The sequence below is a fragment of the Neofelis nebulosa genome, chromosome 16 (assembly GCF_028018385.1).
Source record: "Neofelis nebulosa isolate mNeoNeb1 chromosome 16, mNeoNeb1.pri, whole genome shotgun sequence".
Taxonomy (NCBI): Eukaryota; Metazoa; Chordata; class Mammalia; order Carnivora; family Felidae; genus Neofelis; species Neofelis nebulosa.
The window spans coordinates 36,745,312-36,762,418 of NC_080797.1; the positions used below are offsets into that span (position 1 = coordinate 36,745,312).

The window sequence follows — 17,107 nt, forward strand, 5'->3', positions numbered from 1 at the left end:
GGTATGAAGAGTGCAGTCTAGTTATTAAATGATGCACAAAGAGCTTTGGAGAACTTTTTATTGTTTAAAAATCATAATTGAGGCTTCAAAAAACATACAACCCAACACATGTCCCGATTCCAGTCCCAGACTTCCGGGAGAGCACAGATTCCCTCCCATCTTGCTGCCCACACCACTAGCCAGGACCCTGCCCTGGGGAGGCTGCCTGCCCACCCTCCTGCCCACCATGTGATAGGTCACTGGCTGGGGAGGGGTCCTGGGGTGAGGTGGGGGTGACTGGCTCCCTGCACCCCTCACCCCCTGCACATATGCTGTCTGTGAGACATGTATGGCAAAGGGGCGAGTTCCCTGGGCAGGGGGCCCCAAGGGGAAAAGATAAAGAGCCATTCCCGACTCACCCCACTCCTCCCCAGCCCCCCAGCTCAAGGGAAGCTGTCATCATCATCTTCGGCCATCTCCTTGGCAAACTCCAAGTCCTGCTGCTCTCGCTCGCGCCGTTCCTGGGGCAAGAGGTGGGGTGAGGGCTGGGCTGCTGGGGACCAGTGAGGCTCTCTCACACAGTGCTTCACCGAGCCCAACCCACCCCAAGGTCAGGGACTGCCAGAGCTTCAGAACTACTCCCAGCCCTTCCAGAAACTGCCCCCCACTCTTCCCTCTCTGTAGGGAAGTTTGAGCTTTCAGTCTTATCCAAAGCAGAAAGCACCTTACCTCTGCAGACTCCAAGTCCTTGTTGTACGATTTGGGAGGAAACCTCATGGCCTGAATGAAGCACAGTAGAGACAGGAGCAAGATAAAGACAAGGCATGCACTGAACATATGTTTATTGTGCTCCTTCTGTGTACTGGGCACCACAACATGAATTAGGCTATTCATTCTTTAGTTTAGTCTAGTGAGGAGCTAGACATGGAAGGTAATTACTACTATACCATGTGGCAAACACTGGAAATGAGAATCAAGACATTCTCACTGGCCAGGGAGGGGGACTGGCAGTGAGGAGGAAAACAGAGGAAAGGAACTGACTGCTTGTGGGAATGGAGGAAAGGCATTCCAAGCAGAGGTTTCAATGTGTGAAAAGGCCTGGCCTGAGTTCAGTGGGGCCAGCCGGGAGGTGGGGGTGGGGAGGGAGGAGAGGAAGGAAAAGTGGGTAGAGAGGAAAAGAGCACCTGGGAAGTGAGCCTAGAGACAAGGGGAACCAGGTCACAGAGGGCCTTTCATGTCTCCCCGAGAACATTTACCTGATTTTAAGCAAGGTAACAACATCCCTAGTTTCTTGGGGCAAGAAGAGGCCAGGAAATTTGGCAAACAGAGGGCACCTGGGTGGCTCAGTCGGTTAAGCATCTGACTCTTGATTCCGGCTCACGTCATGATTTTGGGGAGCCCTGGGTTGGGCTCTGTACTGACAGCACGGAGCCTGCTTGGGATTCTCTCCCTCTCTCTTTGTCCCTCCCCTCCCTGCTCATGTGTGCTCTCTCTCTCAAAATAAACTTTAAAAAAAAAAAAAAAAAAAAAAATTTGGCGAACAGTACCAGCACCCAACTCAGTGCCTGCCACAGGATAAGAGCTTAACGACCTTTTGAGGAACTAGATACCCACCCTACCTTTTCCACAATTCAGACTTCACTAAGTGTCTTAAGACAGTGATTTCATTTAATGTCCTCAACCCTGCAAAACAGACAGGGCAGGTAATCTCCCCATCGATTTCATAGATGGAGAAACAGAGGTTCAGACAAGGTGAAGGACTCAGATTTGGAAGCAAATCTGGAACCCTGTACTGTGAATCCATCTGGTTCCCTCCTGGGCAACCAGACCCTTAGAAGCAGGCGAAGGTCGTATAGGCCCACATGCCAAGTCCTTCATTCACTCTGGGACCCCCTGCCCTGCCATTCAGGGACTTTACAGAGATGGTCCGGGATCTAGGCCAACCTCCTCTGAGGAATTCGCAGGTGCTGCTAACCCCCCTCTACAGCCCCGGCTTCTCACCTTGACGGACATGTTGTGGATATCTAGACAGAAGGAGATGCGCTGGTGGAAGGCCAGCTGGGGCTCACGGGTGGAGTAGATATCAATCATCTCCTTGGACTGGACGTAGCCCTTCTCGTGGTTGATGCTGGCCTCAATGACACCATCCCGGATGGCCTGCCGGCCCCCAAATAAAGGAAAAGTCACCAGAAAGCCCATCTTCTAAATCTGAGAACATCCTGTCCTATCCCTCTCCTCCTCACACTTGTACACTCATTCACGTACACACACTCTCTGGCAACCTCCTGGCCTCATTGTAAGGCCAGCACTCCCTGAAAAGACCATGCCACTACTGAACCCATTCCCTTCCTTGGCCAGTGTCCCATTCCCACCCCTTGAAATATGGCAGGAGGGTAGCAACTGCAGTCCCGGAACTGGCCCCACCTTGGCAACAATGAACTCTGCATCCTCTGGGCTATCCAGCTGCAGCTTCTGGGCGATGTCGGCCAGGGAGATTCGGGAATAGGAAAGGCTGATCATGCGCACACCTGGGAGAGGAAGGAGCACTGGGGTGGGCAGGGTGGCCACAGACCCTCTGCCCACCCATGGACACCCACAGGGTTGCCGCCATCCCTTGCAGAAGCTGATCTGGGTCCTGCTCTTCCAGCAGCCTCTCAGACTCAGATCCGCACCTGTCTTAATGACGTTGTGCCGTAGTCGGATGATTAGGGTATAGGTCCCATCTGCTTGAAACTTCTCTCCAAACTGGTCCAGGACCTGGTTGAACTTGGCAAGGTTTCCGGTCCTGACAGCTGGAGCGGGGAGGAGTGGATCAGATGATGCAAACAGGCAAACCCACTGAAAAGGCCACAGCGCTAGGGGTCTGGCAAGCTCTGGAAGCGGGACCACCCTTACCTTGAGTAAGAAGGAAGTAGGGCATGAGCGAGCGCTTGAGAGATGGCTGACGGAACTGTAGCCGGTCTGGGATCTCCCCAAGCAGCAGCTCCACCACAATCAGAAGCTTGTGCACCTGGCAGTGTGTGACACAGGAACACAGTGGGCAGGGAGCGCCAGCAGGAGGGAGAAGGGAGAGAAATGGGGCTTCAGTGCAGTCAGACGCATTGGGAAACAGGGAAAATGGCACTGCGATTAGGCCCATGCAGAGCTGGGCGTGGAATTGAAGATCTGCCTCCAGAGCCAGGTACTGGGAATATCTGCCTTTTTGCCCACACTGAGCCCTAAATTCCAGTTAATCTGGCTAATCCATACACACTGCTCTGCCATGGCAACAATCTGGAAGTACAGGCCAGATGGGTATGTCCTATGGCTCCGAAATAGTGAGAAAACAGGGCTTAGTGGCCTAGGGAATGGAGTGTGGGTCAGCCAAAGATGCTGGTTAGAGAGGTGGATCGTTCCTGGAGGAGAGGAGATGAATGTGTAGAACAAGTTATCTGGGTAGAGGCAGAAGCTCAGGAAGGGACTGGCAGAACCTCAGTGAATGACCCGAGTATGGATGCAGAAGGCTGGCTGGAAAATTTGGCCCTTCCTTCTCCATAAAACTGTGAGTACCTCTGTGCGCCTACCATGGATTCAGTACCATGGGAGGAAAACTGTAAGAGGGGTGACGCCTAGCAATTAAGGAGCTTCCTACCAAGTGGGACGAACAGGAACACAGACAGCTAGATCGTGTGATATCAAGAGTCACAAGAGAAGTAAGGGGTTAAAATGGGTAGTGGGCTGGGGGCACCTGGGTGGCTCAGTTGGTTAAGTGTCCGGCTTTGGCTCAGGTCATGATCTTGCGGCTCGTGAGTTCGAGCCCCACCATCGGGCTCTGTGCTGACAGCACAGAGCCTGGAGCCTGCTTCGGATTCTATGTCTCCTCTCTCTTTGCCCCTCTCCTGCTTGCACTCTCTCTCTCTCTCTCTCTCTCTCTCAAAAACAAACATTAAAAAAAAAAATGGGTGGTGGGTGATCATGCCCACACCCACCCATATAATACCCATGATGTTGCCCAGTTCCCTGGAGTAATCCATGAGTGAGGGGAAATGCAGGAAAAAGGCTAAAGTTAATATATGCCATAGGATTCTGATGAAGCAGAAAAAGGAAGGAGGTTGTTTCAGTCAAGGAAACAGATTAGAAAAGAGGTGGATAAGTGTGAGGACACGCCCCAAGAAAGTCTGGAAGGCGATGAAAGATGATGGGCCAGTCTAAGGACGTGCTGTTTTGAAAACCAGGCTGAGCTCAGAGTTTGGAGACAGTATGCTAGTATATACTCACTAGCTAGGAAATGCTGAGTAACGAAGTCCTTGGTATCCTAGTCCCTAAAATAGGTGGCAGTGGCACCGGACCGTAATGCCCAGCCTGCCTACCTCACAAGACTGTAATGCTCTATTGTGCAGGTAAGGCAGAGCAATGCAAGCTTCCTGGGCAAGGCAGGCACGGGCCTGGAGCTCTTTTTAGTTAGGCAGTTGTGTGGAAGCTGGGTTGGTAAAGGGGAGGATGATGACCAGAAATGCTAGTGGCCTGAACAAGGGCACCAGTGATACCAGAGAGGAGACAAATACAAAAGACATGGGGACAAATCAACAGATAACTTAGTGATGTGGAAGGAGGGGTGGTGGTGGTGGTGGTGAGTCCGGGATGATCCTGAAGCTCCTATCTTGATTGGAAGAGCAGAAGGAAGGACTGGTAAGGGGTACTCAGAGGGGTTTGCTTTGGACAAGCTTTGTGTGAGGAGTATCTATACAGAGATGTGTGGTGGGAAGCTGGATTTGTAGATCTGGTGTTCATAAGAGGGGTCAGAATTAGTATCAAGCTGAAGTCTGAACCCCCAAACTCATATGTTGAAGTCTTTAACCCCTTAGGACCTCAGAATGTGACTACACAGGCACCCCTCAGCGATATCACAGGTTCGGTTCCAGATCACCACAACAAAGTGAATATCACAATAAGGCGAGTCAAAGGACTTTTTGGTTTCCCAGTGCACACAAAGTTGTTTACACTGTACCATAATCTATTAAGTATGCAATAACATTATATTAAAAAACAAAAAACACTATATATGTACCTTAATCTGAAGATATTTTGTTAAAAAACGCTATCATCTGGTCTTCCAACAAGTAGTAACCACTGATCCCGGATCAGCATAACTGATATCATAATGAAAAGTTTGAGGGGTGCTTGGGTTGCTCAGTCAGTTAAGTGTCTGACTCACGGTTTGTGAGATCAAGCCCTACATGGAGCTCTGCACTGACAGAAAGGAGCCTGCTTGGGATTCTCTTTCTGCCCCTCCCCAGCTCATGCACACACTCTCTCTTAAAATAAACTTAAAACAAACAAACAAACAAACAAACTTTGAAGTATTGTGAGGAAGACCAAAATGTGACACAGAGACATGAAGTGAGCAAATGCTGTTGGAAAAATGGCGCCGAGACACTTGCTCATTGCAGGGTTGCCACTAACCTGCAATTTATAAAAAAGCGTGTATGTGCGAAGTACAATAAAACAAGGTATGCCTGTATTTGGAGACAGAGCTTTTAAAGAGATAATTAAGGGGCATGAGGTCATATGAGTGGGTCCTAATCCAATATGACTGGTATCCTTACAAGAGATTAGGATACAGTCAGGCAGAGAAGGAAGACCATTTGAAGAGATTAGAAGATGACGGCCATCTATAAGGAAGAGAGGTCCTCAGGAGAAACTAACCATGCGGACACACTGATGTTAGACTTCTGGCTTTCAGAACTATGAGGAAATAGATCTCTGTTGCTTAAGCCACCCAGTCTGTGGTAGCTTGGTGTGACAGCTCGAACAGACTAAGATAGTTAGAAATGGATTCTGGTGAAGCATCATGGAGGTCTGTGTTGAGCCATGCAAGCAAGGAAGCTCACCCAAGGAGAGAATGCGAGTTTCAATATGGGTGAATAAGCTTTCAAAATGTTGTAGACCCCACTTTAAACCTGAGGCCTCTTTTTACACATTTTCCTTCTCCCTGCTTTACTTCAACCTAGCTTCTCTTTTTCCATCCCTTCCTAGCTCCTCCAAGGCCTCGGCCCATCACCTGTTTGCTTAAGTCCCTCTGGGTGGAAGTTTCCCTAACTCTGCTTCTTCCTCTCTCAAGCAACCACTCCATCTCTTTCCTGGCCAAAGATCTCTCACTCTAGCCCTTTCTGCTCCTTCCTGCTGCCTGGCTCCACCACAGAAAACTCTGAAACCTTATCCATCTTTACCAGAGTAAAGTCTGGTTTGAGAATCCTACTTTACCCCACAATGTCTCTCTCCAGGACACAACAATTTATATGCTAATTACCTGTGTTTTCAGAAACTTTAGTGTATGTCCTATGTTGTAAGTAATCAACATTCTGCATATGTACTGTGTATGTCTGAAAAGCCATTCCCTTCTGGAAAATTCTACCAATTTGCAAGCACCAGATTAAATTTAACTTTTTAAAGATGTCTTTAATTATTTGACCAAAATCAAACCTGTCTTTCTTTGAACTTCTGAACAGAAACAGACCAAATCTCAACTACACTGACTTAATCATTGTACATTTTCATCCTCTCTTTTTTTTTTTTTTTTAACATTTTAATTTATTTTTGAGACAGAGAGAGACAGAGCATGAACGGGGAAGGGTCAGAGAGAGAGGGAGACACAGAATCTGAAACGGGCTCCAGGCTCTGAGCAGTCAGCACAGAGCCCGACGCAGGGCTCGAACTCAAGGACCGCGAGATCGTGACCTGAGCCGAAGTTGGACGCTTAACCGACTGAGCCACCCAGGCGCCCCATCCTCTCCTCTTTCAAGCGCACTAGGAGGTAGAGGTCACGCTGACGTGGGAACAGAGGTTTGTAGTCGAGAAACCTGGGTCCAAGTTCTGGCTACCAGGCTCTGTGACTTTACAAAGGTTCTCAAGCCTTTCTAGGTCAATGTTCTTTACCTATCTCACAGTGCCTAATACCAAGGTCACCACTCAAAAAAAAAAAATACTTGGGTGACTGACAGCTATTAGGTGGCCAAGGTTTATCTCCACCCGAACCAGTCAGCCTTATGGAGATTTTCTGGATTCCCTGGCTACAGAGAACACTGCTCCCAAATGGGCATGTGAGAAACCAGAGAAGAGCCTGTTCTCAACATAATCCGGGCCCGTGCCTGGAATGACTGTAAAGAGCGCTGGGGCAATGGGAATATTCTTTTTTTTTTTTTTTTTAATTTTTTTTTTTTCAACGTTTTTTTTTTATTTATTTTTGGGACAGAGAGAGACAGAGCATGAACGGGGGAGGGGCAGAGAGAGAGGGAGACACAGAATCGGAAACAGGCTCCAGGCCCCGAGCCATCAGCCCAGAGCCTGACGCGGGGCTCGAACTCACGGACCGCGAGATCGTGACCTGGCTGAAGTCGGACGCCCAACCGACTGCGCCACCCAGGCGCCCCGGGAATATTCTAAACCTATCTACCAAGGAGAATACTCTCTCTGAACATAACCACCAGAGGTGCAGCTAGTATCTGCTTAATGTGCTTTGACCAATGTTATTACGCACAAATGCACTATGCACAATGATACACCTTTTGGATAATGAAGGTTAGGGACACCTTCCCTGGCCTGTGTAGGGAAAGAGAACCAAAGCCTTATCAGATGAATAAGCAGTGTAGGGATGAGAACTGCTGCTCACCGTCTGTTTGAAGCCGACAGCTGTGTGCTGAGGGGCCTTACGAAGGGCATTGGTCATTGTTCTCCGGGCCTCTGAGTACTCCAACTGAATAGCTTTGATTCGCCCTGGGGGTAGAGAAGGGAGTGAGTCAAGAGAATGGCATCATCCAAAGCCCCTTGCAAACCAATGTCAAATGGGTGTCTCATGCACCAAGTGAGCTGAGACACCTTCTGATCTGACTCAAGGGTCAGGCCCATCGCTCACCTGTGTAGTAGAGGTACCTGGCCCACTCATTGTTGTTGGCCTGCTCGGGGAACACGGACTTGGACACCAGCTTCTCAGCCTGGTCGTACAAGCTGTAGTGTAGGTAGTTCCGCAGCAGGAGGTTCAGCAGGGTGGCCTGCCCATCCGCATCATGCCGAAGGGTGGCTGTCCGGAGTCGAGCATGCAAGAAGCTTCAAGAAGGGAAGAAAAGAGATATCAAAGGGCTCAAATAAGAACTCTTTGAATTGCTTTGACCTCTCCATTCTCTCTCAATTCCAAAAAAAGTGACACAGACTGCTTTTCTGGTTATTCACTGAATACTCAACTGTTGAGTGCCTGCGGTGTGAAGCACTATTCTAGGTGCACCAAAAGGACACAACTCTGCATTCTCGTGGGGGTGACAGACAATGATCATGATTAGTAAGTGTATTACTTAGCATGATAGGAGGAGATCAGGGCTATGGAGAAATGAGGGTAAGTGTAATAGGGAACATAGGAGGTGAGGAGGATGGGGTTGCAATTTTAAATAGCTTGATCAGGGTAGGACTTGCTGAGAAAGGAACAATTAAACAAAGGCTTGAAGGAAGCAGGGAGAAGAGCATTCTCGGTAGAGAGAAGAGCATGCCTGTCATGCCCCAGGAAGAGCAGGGAGGCCAGTGTGGGGAGTCAGGGGAGCAGAGGGTGCTGGAGTCAAGAAGGCAGTAACAAGGGCCGGAGCACATCAGGCTTTATGTGCTATCACGAGGACTTCAACTCTTCCCTGAGGAAAATGGGGAGCCACCACAAGCTCTAAGCAGAGGAGTGAAATGTTTTCTAGCCTGTCCTTCCACCCTTGACCTACCAGTCAGTACTCCCTTGATGTGGAGTAAAGGGAAGAGCCTGGGGGATAGTTCTTAACTTTAGGGTCAGACCTTGGCCACCCGTACCTGCGCACCACATCCAGCTTGTCCAGGAACTCATAGACCCGGGCATGATAGTAGTAACACTTTGCGGCCACAAGGTCCAGGGCCCGGCGGTTCTGAGTGCTGATCTTCTGCATTAGGTCATCAGAGATCTTCTGTGCCTGGGGAGGCAGCCAAAAGAGAATCTAGTGGCAGTTCCTCAAAAGCTTGGACATGGAGCAATCACATGAGCCAGCACTCCCCTTCTACGCATAAATCCAGGAGAACTGGAAACATATTCACATAAAAGCTTGTATGCAAATGTTCATAGCAGCATTATTATTACCAAAAAGTGAAATGATCCCTCCAAGTGCCCATCACTGGATATATGGATAAACTAAATGCAGCATATCCATACAATGGAATATTATTCACCCACAAAAAGGGCTGGATCACAGATCCACACTACGACATGGACGAACCTACAATACGTTATGCTAAGTCAAAGAAACCATACATAAAAGGCCATGTATTATATAATTCTATTTATATGAGATGTCAGAATAGGAAAATCCACGAGCCAGAAAATGGAGATGAGTAGTTGCTGGAGGCTGGGGGGAATGGGGAATGACTATTAACAGCAATGGTGTTTCTTTTGGGGGTGATGAAATTATTCTGGAATTAGACAGTGATGATGGTTGTACAACCTTGTGAACACACCAAAACCCACTGAACTGTACACTTTATTTTTTTTATAACTGTTTTTAAAGTTTATTTATTTTGAGAGAGAAAGAGCCTGAGTGAGGGAGAGGCAGAGAGGGAGAGAGAAGAGAATCCCAAGCAGGCTCTGTATTGTCAGTGCAGAGCCTGACACAGGGCTCAAACTCACAAACTGTGAGATCATGACCTGTGCTGAAATCAAGAGTCAGACGCTTAACTGACTGAGCCACCAGGAGCCCCATAATTGATTTTATTTTAGATCTTCTTTTTTTAAAGTTTATTTATTTTTGAGAGAGAGAGAGAGGCAGAGAGAGAGGGAGGAAGAGAGGTGAACTAGCAGGGAAGGGGCAGAGAGAGGAGACAGAATCTGAAGCAGGCTCCAGGCTCTGAGATGTCAGAGCAGAGCCTGACACAGGGCTCAAACCCAAAGGCCGTGACATCATGACCTAAGCTGAAGGAGGATGATTAACCGACTGAGCCACCCAGGCGCCCTTCATTTTATTTTAAGTACTCTCTGTACCCAATGTTGGGGTCGAACTCATGACCTGGAGACCAAGATTCAGACGCTCTACTGACTGAGCCAGCTAGGTACCCCTGAATTGTACACTTTAAAGGGGATGAATTATGGGGCATCTGGGTGGCTTAGTCAGTTGAGCATCTGACTTTGGCTCAGGTCATGGTCTCACAGTTCATGGGTTGGAGCCCTCCCATAGGGCTCTGTGCTGACAGCTCAGAGCCTGAGCCTGCTTCAGATTCTGTGTCTCCCTCTCTCTTTGCCCCTCCCCCACTTGCACACACACACTCTCTCTCTCTCTCTCAAAAATAAATATTAAAAAACTAAAAAAAAATAAAATAAAATAAAGGGGTGAATTATATTTAGAAACAAACAAAAACCAACTCAAGGCAAGGTAAGGAAAAAACAAAACAGGAAATTGAGAGGGACCTGTCATTTCTTTTTTTTTTTTTTTTTTTAATTTTTTTTTTTTTTCAACGTTTTTTATTTATTTTTGGGACAGAGAGAGACATAGCATGAACGGGGGAGGGGCAGAGAGAGAGGGAGACACAGAATCGGAAACAGGCTCCAGGCTCTGAGCCATCAGCCCAGAGCCTGACGCGGGGCTCGAACTCACGGACCGTGAAATCGTGACCTGGCTGAAGTCGGACGCTTAACCGACTGCGCCACCCAGGCGCCCCGGACCTGTCATTTCTTAAGCATGCTCTTGGGACAGTAGCTGTGATGGCAAAGAAGTTGGCCCCAGTCAGAGGGAGAAGTGGTAGAGCAGTATCCATGGAGTTGTTCAGTCCCATGAAAAGAGCTGCTACTTTGTGAAAGCTTACTATATGCAGATCATTGTGCCAGTATTTTACTTAATGCCAACAATGATCTTGTAAATTGGGCACTATTTTCCCCATTTGACATAAGGCCAGGAGAAATTAATTTCCCTAAGGTATAGCTGGGATTTGAACGTTGGTTTCTATCTCCAAATCTCTATCCTAACAGAATCCACGACACCGGCACTATGCCACAGACAAGCACAGAATGGTGGCCGCCAGCCCCTTCCCATGGTGTCTGAATGGGAGCTGAGGGGGCTTCCTGGATGTGGAGTTAGGTGTGTTCCCACATGGGGTAAGAGTCTGGGGGGCTGTTTAAGAGCCCAGTGATTCTCTCCATTTCTTCACCAGAGACAATCTCTCCCACAAAACCCATGCACTGCTTGGGACATGTTAACCTTGCCCACTGGCCCTGGATACCTCTTTGTAGCGTTTGCTGTTCATCAGGAAGATGACCACGAGGAGCTGTAGATAGGCTTCCACCTCAGGCAGGAGGGGTGCTGATGCAGCTTTTCCTGTTCGGGGACGGAACTGTAAATCAGCTTCGGTGTCCATGGGCTAGGAGAAGACATGAATTACTGTGGAAAAGCTCAGTCAGATCAGTCAACCAAGAATTTACTAAACACCCACGATGAATGCCTACTATGTGCAAGACTTTTCTAGGTATTGGGGATACAAAAACAAAGATGGCACACAGTCACCTTCTGAAAGAAGTCAAGGAGGCTGGCAATAGAAACAAGAAAAGGGTTACAGGAATGTAACAGACATCTTTACAGAATATAATGGGGACAGAAAGGATGATGTACGGACCCCCTCAAAAAACCTACAGTCTAAGTAGAGATTAAACCACCACACCTGGAACCACTGCAAATTTGATCAGATAGGGTTTAATAAAGTAACATAATTCTAGAGATGAGATCAAGAATAATGAGATACAATTTTTTTTTTTTTGTAGGAACAAAGGAAATTTGGGGGAAGTGACATATACATAGTACTTATTATCAGATCTAGTCACCAAAACTGGAATAATATGCAACAGCTCAAAAAGCAAACATGTTGGGTGAATTTAGAGATATAGGGTTAAAAAACATTCCAGGTGAGGTTGGGGGGAGGGTGTTTTCTTGTTCCCAGACAATACACTCTTCTTCATCATTCCACCTCAAGGGATTGTTTGAGTTTTCACATCTATGGAACAGCCTGTGAGCGTATAGGATTTTAGGGATGAAGGTGGCTGAAGGGACAACGTGATTTGAGAAGGGTCAGGACCTGTACATAAGGGGGATTTTACAGCCAGAAAGGAAAAGGAGAGGTCTTTCGTGGCATGGAGACCACTGCCTGCACCAAATTTCATCAGCATTCACTATGTGCCAGGGAAGGTTCTAAGACATTCCTTTACTCAGCCTCATCCCCTGAATCTGTTCACTACATTTAACAATGAAAATGAGGCATAAGGAGGTTAGGTCACTTGCTCAAGTCCCACAAGTACCAAATGGTATAGCTGGGGTTCAAATCTGACTCCACCTCCAAAACCTGTATTCTTTTTTTAACATTTTATTTTGTTTTTTTAATTTATTTTTTGAGAGAGAGCACACTCACACAAGATGGGAAGGGGCAGAGAGAGAATCCTAAGCAGACTCCACCTCACAAACCGTGAGATGATGACCTGAGTTGAGATCAAGAGTTAGACGCTTAACTGAGCCACACAGGTGCTCCCAGAACCTGTGCTCTTAACCACTGTTTTATACGTCCTTCTCAGTGAGGATTCAGAGGTGGTGGTACCTTCTCCTAGGACAATGGAGACACCACCCAACTGGAGGAGAGTGCTCGTGCTGAGGAGCAGTGTTAAGTGAGTTTGGTTCATAGGGTCCTGATTCCCAGTTTTTTTCCCTGACTCAGAAGAATGACACTATAGGGCAGAAAGATGGTTCCCTTGTTAGGGGACAAATGAGTCTTAAAATGGGCTGCTTTGCTTCACTACTCAGCTACAGCAGATAATCAGACAGATCTTCAGGATGGGAAACATTACATCAAGGGGTGGGGTGGGGGGATGTGGTCTGAGACCAAGCCTGCATCCTTTAAGCACCTGACTCACTCACCTCTTCCAGAAAGGGTAGCAAGAAGTCTCGAGTGGCATTATTTGAGGTGAAGAAGCCATGTACAGCCTTATACAGAACGTAGTGGTTGAGGCGACGTGATGTGGAAGGGAGCATCCGCAGGGCCCTCAGCACAAATCGAGGCTCCTTGCCCGATACTGCCTTCTCCAGCTGTTTCACATGCTCTTTAATGTCTGTGGAGGACCACAGAAGAAAACAATGTTACTTCCAATTCTTCCTATTCCCTCTCACCCTCCAGGCAAGTAGTTCTAGGGAACCTCTTATAAAAGGGCAAGATGTAGCCAACCACTTCTTTTGCCTAGTAGGGTTAAGCAATACTTACAGATGCCAAATAATGATTTTAAGACATAACCAAGAGACAAAAATTAAAGCTGGGGTAGGGGAAAGGGTAGAGGGTGACAGAAAGAGGAAGGTAAAGAGAACAACAAAAAACAAGACAAATACATGGAGATTTAGCAGATTTCTATACAGGAAAAGACTTTCTAAATGTAAACAATGGTAGAGGGGCACCTGGCTCAGAAGGCTCTTGATTTTGGCTGTCATTATCCCATGGTCTGTATAGGACTTGGCACTAACAACACGGAGCCTGCTTGGGATTTTCTCTCTCCCTCTCTCTGCCCCTCCCCCACCCTCTCTTTTTCTCAAAATAACTTAAAAAACACAATGGGAGAAGTCATACACATACACACATACGTGCGCGCACACGCATGATGAACTCCACTCTAAAAAATCCTTCCGAATAACTGAACAAAAAAAATATTTGCAACAAATGTGACCAGAGAGTCATGTTCTTATTTTACAAAGAACTTGCATAAATAACTAGGACAAGTAAAAATGAACACAAATGGGGCGCCTGGGTGGCTCAGTCAGTTAAATGTCTGACTTTGGCTTGGGTCATGATCTCACAGTTTGTGGGTTGGAGCCCAGCATCGGGGTCTGTGCAGACAGCTCAGAGCCTGGAGCCTGCTCTGGATTCTGTGTCTCCCTCTCTCTGCCGCTCCCCCACTCACTGTGTGTGTGTGTCTCAAAAAAAAACATTAAAAAAACCACAAATAGACAATACAAAAAGAAGAAATACAGCTAACTGACATGAAAATACATTTTACTAGCTTTTGAATAATTGCAAATGGAAATGTTTTCATCTACCAAATTGGTAATATTTAAGAAATCATAACAGAGTTACCAGTGAACAGGATATTTCTGTTGGTATAACATAAATCAGTACAATTTCCCTGGACAATACCTACCCAAAACCTTAAAAACGCCTACCCTTTCAATTCAGGCATATTTAGAATCTATACTGAAGAAATAATTGTAAAGGTAGACTAAAAACCTGGTCACAAAGATGACTGTTGAAAAATTATTTATAACAGTACAAAACTGGAAACAACTAAAGTGTCTAGGAATAAGGGAATACATTTCATTGGTAGTTTCTTAGTTACCTTTGTACACTTAGCATAGGGTGCCTGGGTCCCATCAATGACACAGTAATGATAATTGCTAACATTACAGAGGGTTTACTATGTGTCCATCATTAGGGAGAAAACCCAATGAACAATCTGGTTCCACTTGATCCAGAGTTGGGAAAATAGCACAAGGGTCACAGTGGGAAGCTCTCAGTCTACCCACTCCAAATGTGGACAGGATCTCTAAGAAAAATGTGAATTTGGAGGAGCAAGAGGGCTGTAAGAAACTGGAAACAAGCACTTAGGAGAAAAGAAATGGAGGAACTGGTTCATATTTTAGGTCGAAGATATTAGGAACTCAAAGATGACACCTAAAAACTTGCAAGTCTGTAAAATGTTTAAACTCTCTAGAAACAGGAGTAAGGGAGCAGAAGTACATTGGGATTGTTGGGGAACTTTCGTTACAGAAACAAGAAAGCAAGATACTGAGTAGAAAGTCTTCCCTTAGGTGAATTTACTAGAGATAGCTAGCAAAAGAAAACTTTTGTAGTCTTAAAATTCAAGGGCCAGTATTCTGCGTCACCCTGACACCCTTTATACACAAATACAAACACTGGTTTCTGGTGGGATCAATCATATGCTGGGGGGCGTTAGAATCAGTTCGGTGGATGTAAACAGAGTAGGTCAGAGAAGACCTAGAAGAGGGAGTCTACAGGCCCAGTGAGACCTACTTCTAGATGCAACTCAGGCAGAGGAAGGTGTGTGTGAAGGGAGGAGTCCGGAACCTGGAGAGAAGGTTCAGTTATTGGGACTGGGGTCGGGAGTGTCAGGGGACTGGAGGTGGGCACTGGGGATATTCCTAAAGAACCGGGGATGGTGGAAGCTGCGCTGCGGATCCCGAGGAGCGCTGTCATCCGTGATCACAGCACGTCCCCGGCCCGGGCTCTCGTACCCTCCAAGGTGACGGTGTCCAGCTCTCGCTGGGAGTGCTCAGCCGCCGTTTTGCTGTCAGCTTCTCCCGCTGACGCGCCACCCGCCGCCGCCTCCTCTTTCATCTCCACATCCTGGGGAGTCGGGGGCGGCGGTGGTTCTTGCTCCCCTCCGCCCGGCGGCGGCTTTGCCTTGTCCGCGCCGCGGCGGCGCCCCGAGCCCTCCTGTTTCATGGTGCCCGGGGTCGCGGCCTAGTCCGGGGACAGAGACCGGGGGTTCGCGTGAATCCTCGCACCAGAAATCAGGAACCGAGCCGGGCCTGCACACGAGCGCGGGCTCGCGACGGGCCGCACGATGACTGAGCAGCTGCAAACCCTTTCCCGGCGCTGGGCCTTCTGGGAAACGCCAGGCCCGGCGGGCCGAAAGCCGAGTCCACAAAAGGGAAAGAAATCAACAGCCGAGGTGCAGGATGGAGGCGGATCTTCGAGGAAGGAACGGGGAGGAGCCTGTATGGGTTTGGCCCGCTTTCTTTGGAGTGCTTCAGTGTGTTGATTTTCTGGTGTTCCTCTCGAGTGCATTTCCACGCACGTCCACGAGATGTCCCTTCAGGCTCCAATCTGGGTTACCTCGGACTCTTAAGAGCGCCCGAACCGACGTGGAGTAGGTAGGGCCTATAGCAGAGCAGGGCGTGATGGGCGTCATGAGTTGCCCGGCGGTTTCTTGCCCCCACTCGCTCAGTCTGCCCCCAGTTTAGGATAGCGATCGAGATTCTCGAGGCTCGTACTCAACCGCCGTCCAGTGCATCCAGCGCGTGGGCAGAAGCTACGAAAGAGATATGTGAGCCCCGAACTGGAGAGTAGGAGGAACTCAATGGGATTCAGACTTCTTGTCAGATTTTAGCTAGTGCCGAAAGTAAGGCATAGAATCTCTGTAGCCTGGGAAGGCGGATAGGGGTGGGGTGGGGAGGAGAGTACCCTTGTGTACAATCACTCCAGTATAAAATATACGGGACCACTCTATGTGTGGCACAGGGCCAGCATGTTCGGGGCGCGAGGTTATAAAAACAGCCCTAGAATGTAGTCTGCTAGAAGCTCTGCTCTGCCGTGTATTGTGAGGCGGGAGGAAAGCCGGTGGAAGCCCCTATTGGGAGAGGCTTCAGGGAGTCTGCGGGGTGCCTGTTTGCCTCCAGACACTGTAGTGAAACGGGGAGCAGAATAATAGTGTACCTAAAGAGAATCTAAGAATCCCCAGGGGGATGAAGTTGAACCAGAAACTCTGTCCACTTATTTTTCAAAGGAATCCTCCAGTGATTCTGCAGGAGGAGGATACAGATTCCAACTTCTTAAGACAAAAAACAAAACAAAAAAAACCCTCCCTCCCTAACTTGGAACTTGTATCTCTTCTCTTGATGGAAGTCCTGAGGTGTTTGTTTGCTTGTTTTTTACAGAGTGGCAGAAGTATATTAATAGTTAATGTTTAACTTTGCACATAAATCTAGTTTGAAAAAGATATATTAGTAAATAAGTACCTATTTTTTCCCAAACTTTAAAAACTTACACGAAACCTGGGATAAATGTACTGAAATTAGATTTCCTAGGCAGCACTAGAAAACTGTGTGGTGGAAGAGTATTTGCAAAGAGGAAAGCAGCTACAAAATGAGAATTTCAGAACTAGAGGATAATCGACTAAGCTGTCTTTCAGATACGATTTGTGTGACGCTCTTTTCCATGTTTTGGTCCCTTCCAAATTGTGTTATTTTCTAGAAAATCAGCATATAAGACATTAAAGATAATGTCTTATATAAAGATGTCTTATATGCTGATTTTCTAGCAAATAATACAATTAAAAATTACT

The 17,107-nt window shown here is 47.5% G+C and overlaps 1 protein-coding gene across 3 annotated transcripts; it reads right to left on the minus strand.

The window, feature by feature from the left end:
* Positions 1–44: 44 nt before the first annotated feature.
* Positions 45–15,664, minus strand: PSMD3 (proteasome 26S subunit, non-ATPase 3). 3 transcript variants are annotated; one of them, XM_058703194.1, is made up of 12 exons: positions 15,276–15,664; positions 12,900–13,090; positions 11,224–11,361; positions 8,797–8,933; positions 7,871–8,061; positions 7,628–7,731; positions 2,875–2,989; positions 2,652–2,771; positions 2,404–2,507; positions 1,981–2,136; positions 709–759; positions 45–529 (listed from the first exon to the last, which is right to left on the minus strand). In XM_058703194.1, exons 1-12 carry the CDS (start codon positions 15,484–15,486, stop codon positions 395–397), a joined length of 1,653 nt encoding a protein of 550 aa, XP_058559177.1. In that variant the 5' UTR covers positions 15,487–15,664; the 3' UTR covers positions 45–394. The 3 variants fall into 3 exon arrangements, with proteins under 3 accessions (XP_058559177.1, XP_058559176.1, XP_058559178.1); XM_058703193.1 differs by having other exon boundaries at positions 45–532; XM_058703195.1 differs by having other exon boundaries at positions 45–500; positions 15,276–15,663.
* Positions 15,665–17,107: the final 1,443 nt, after the last annotated feature.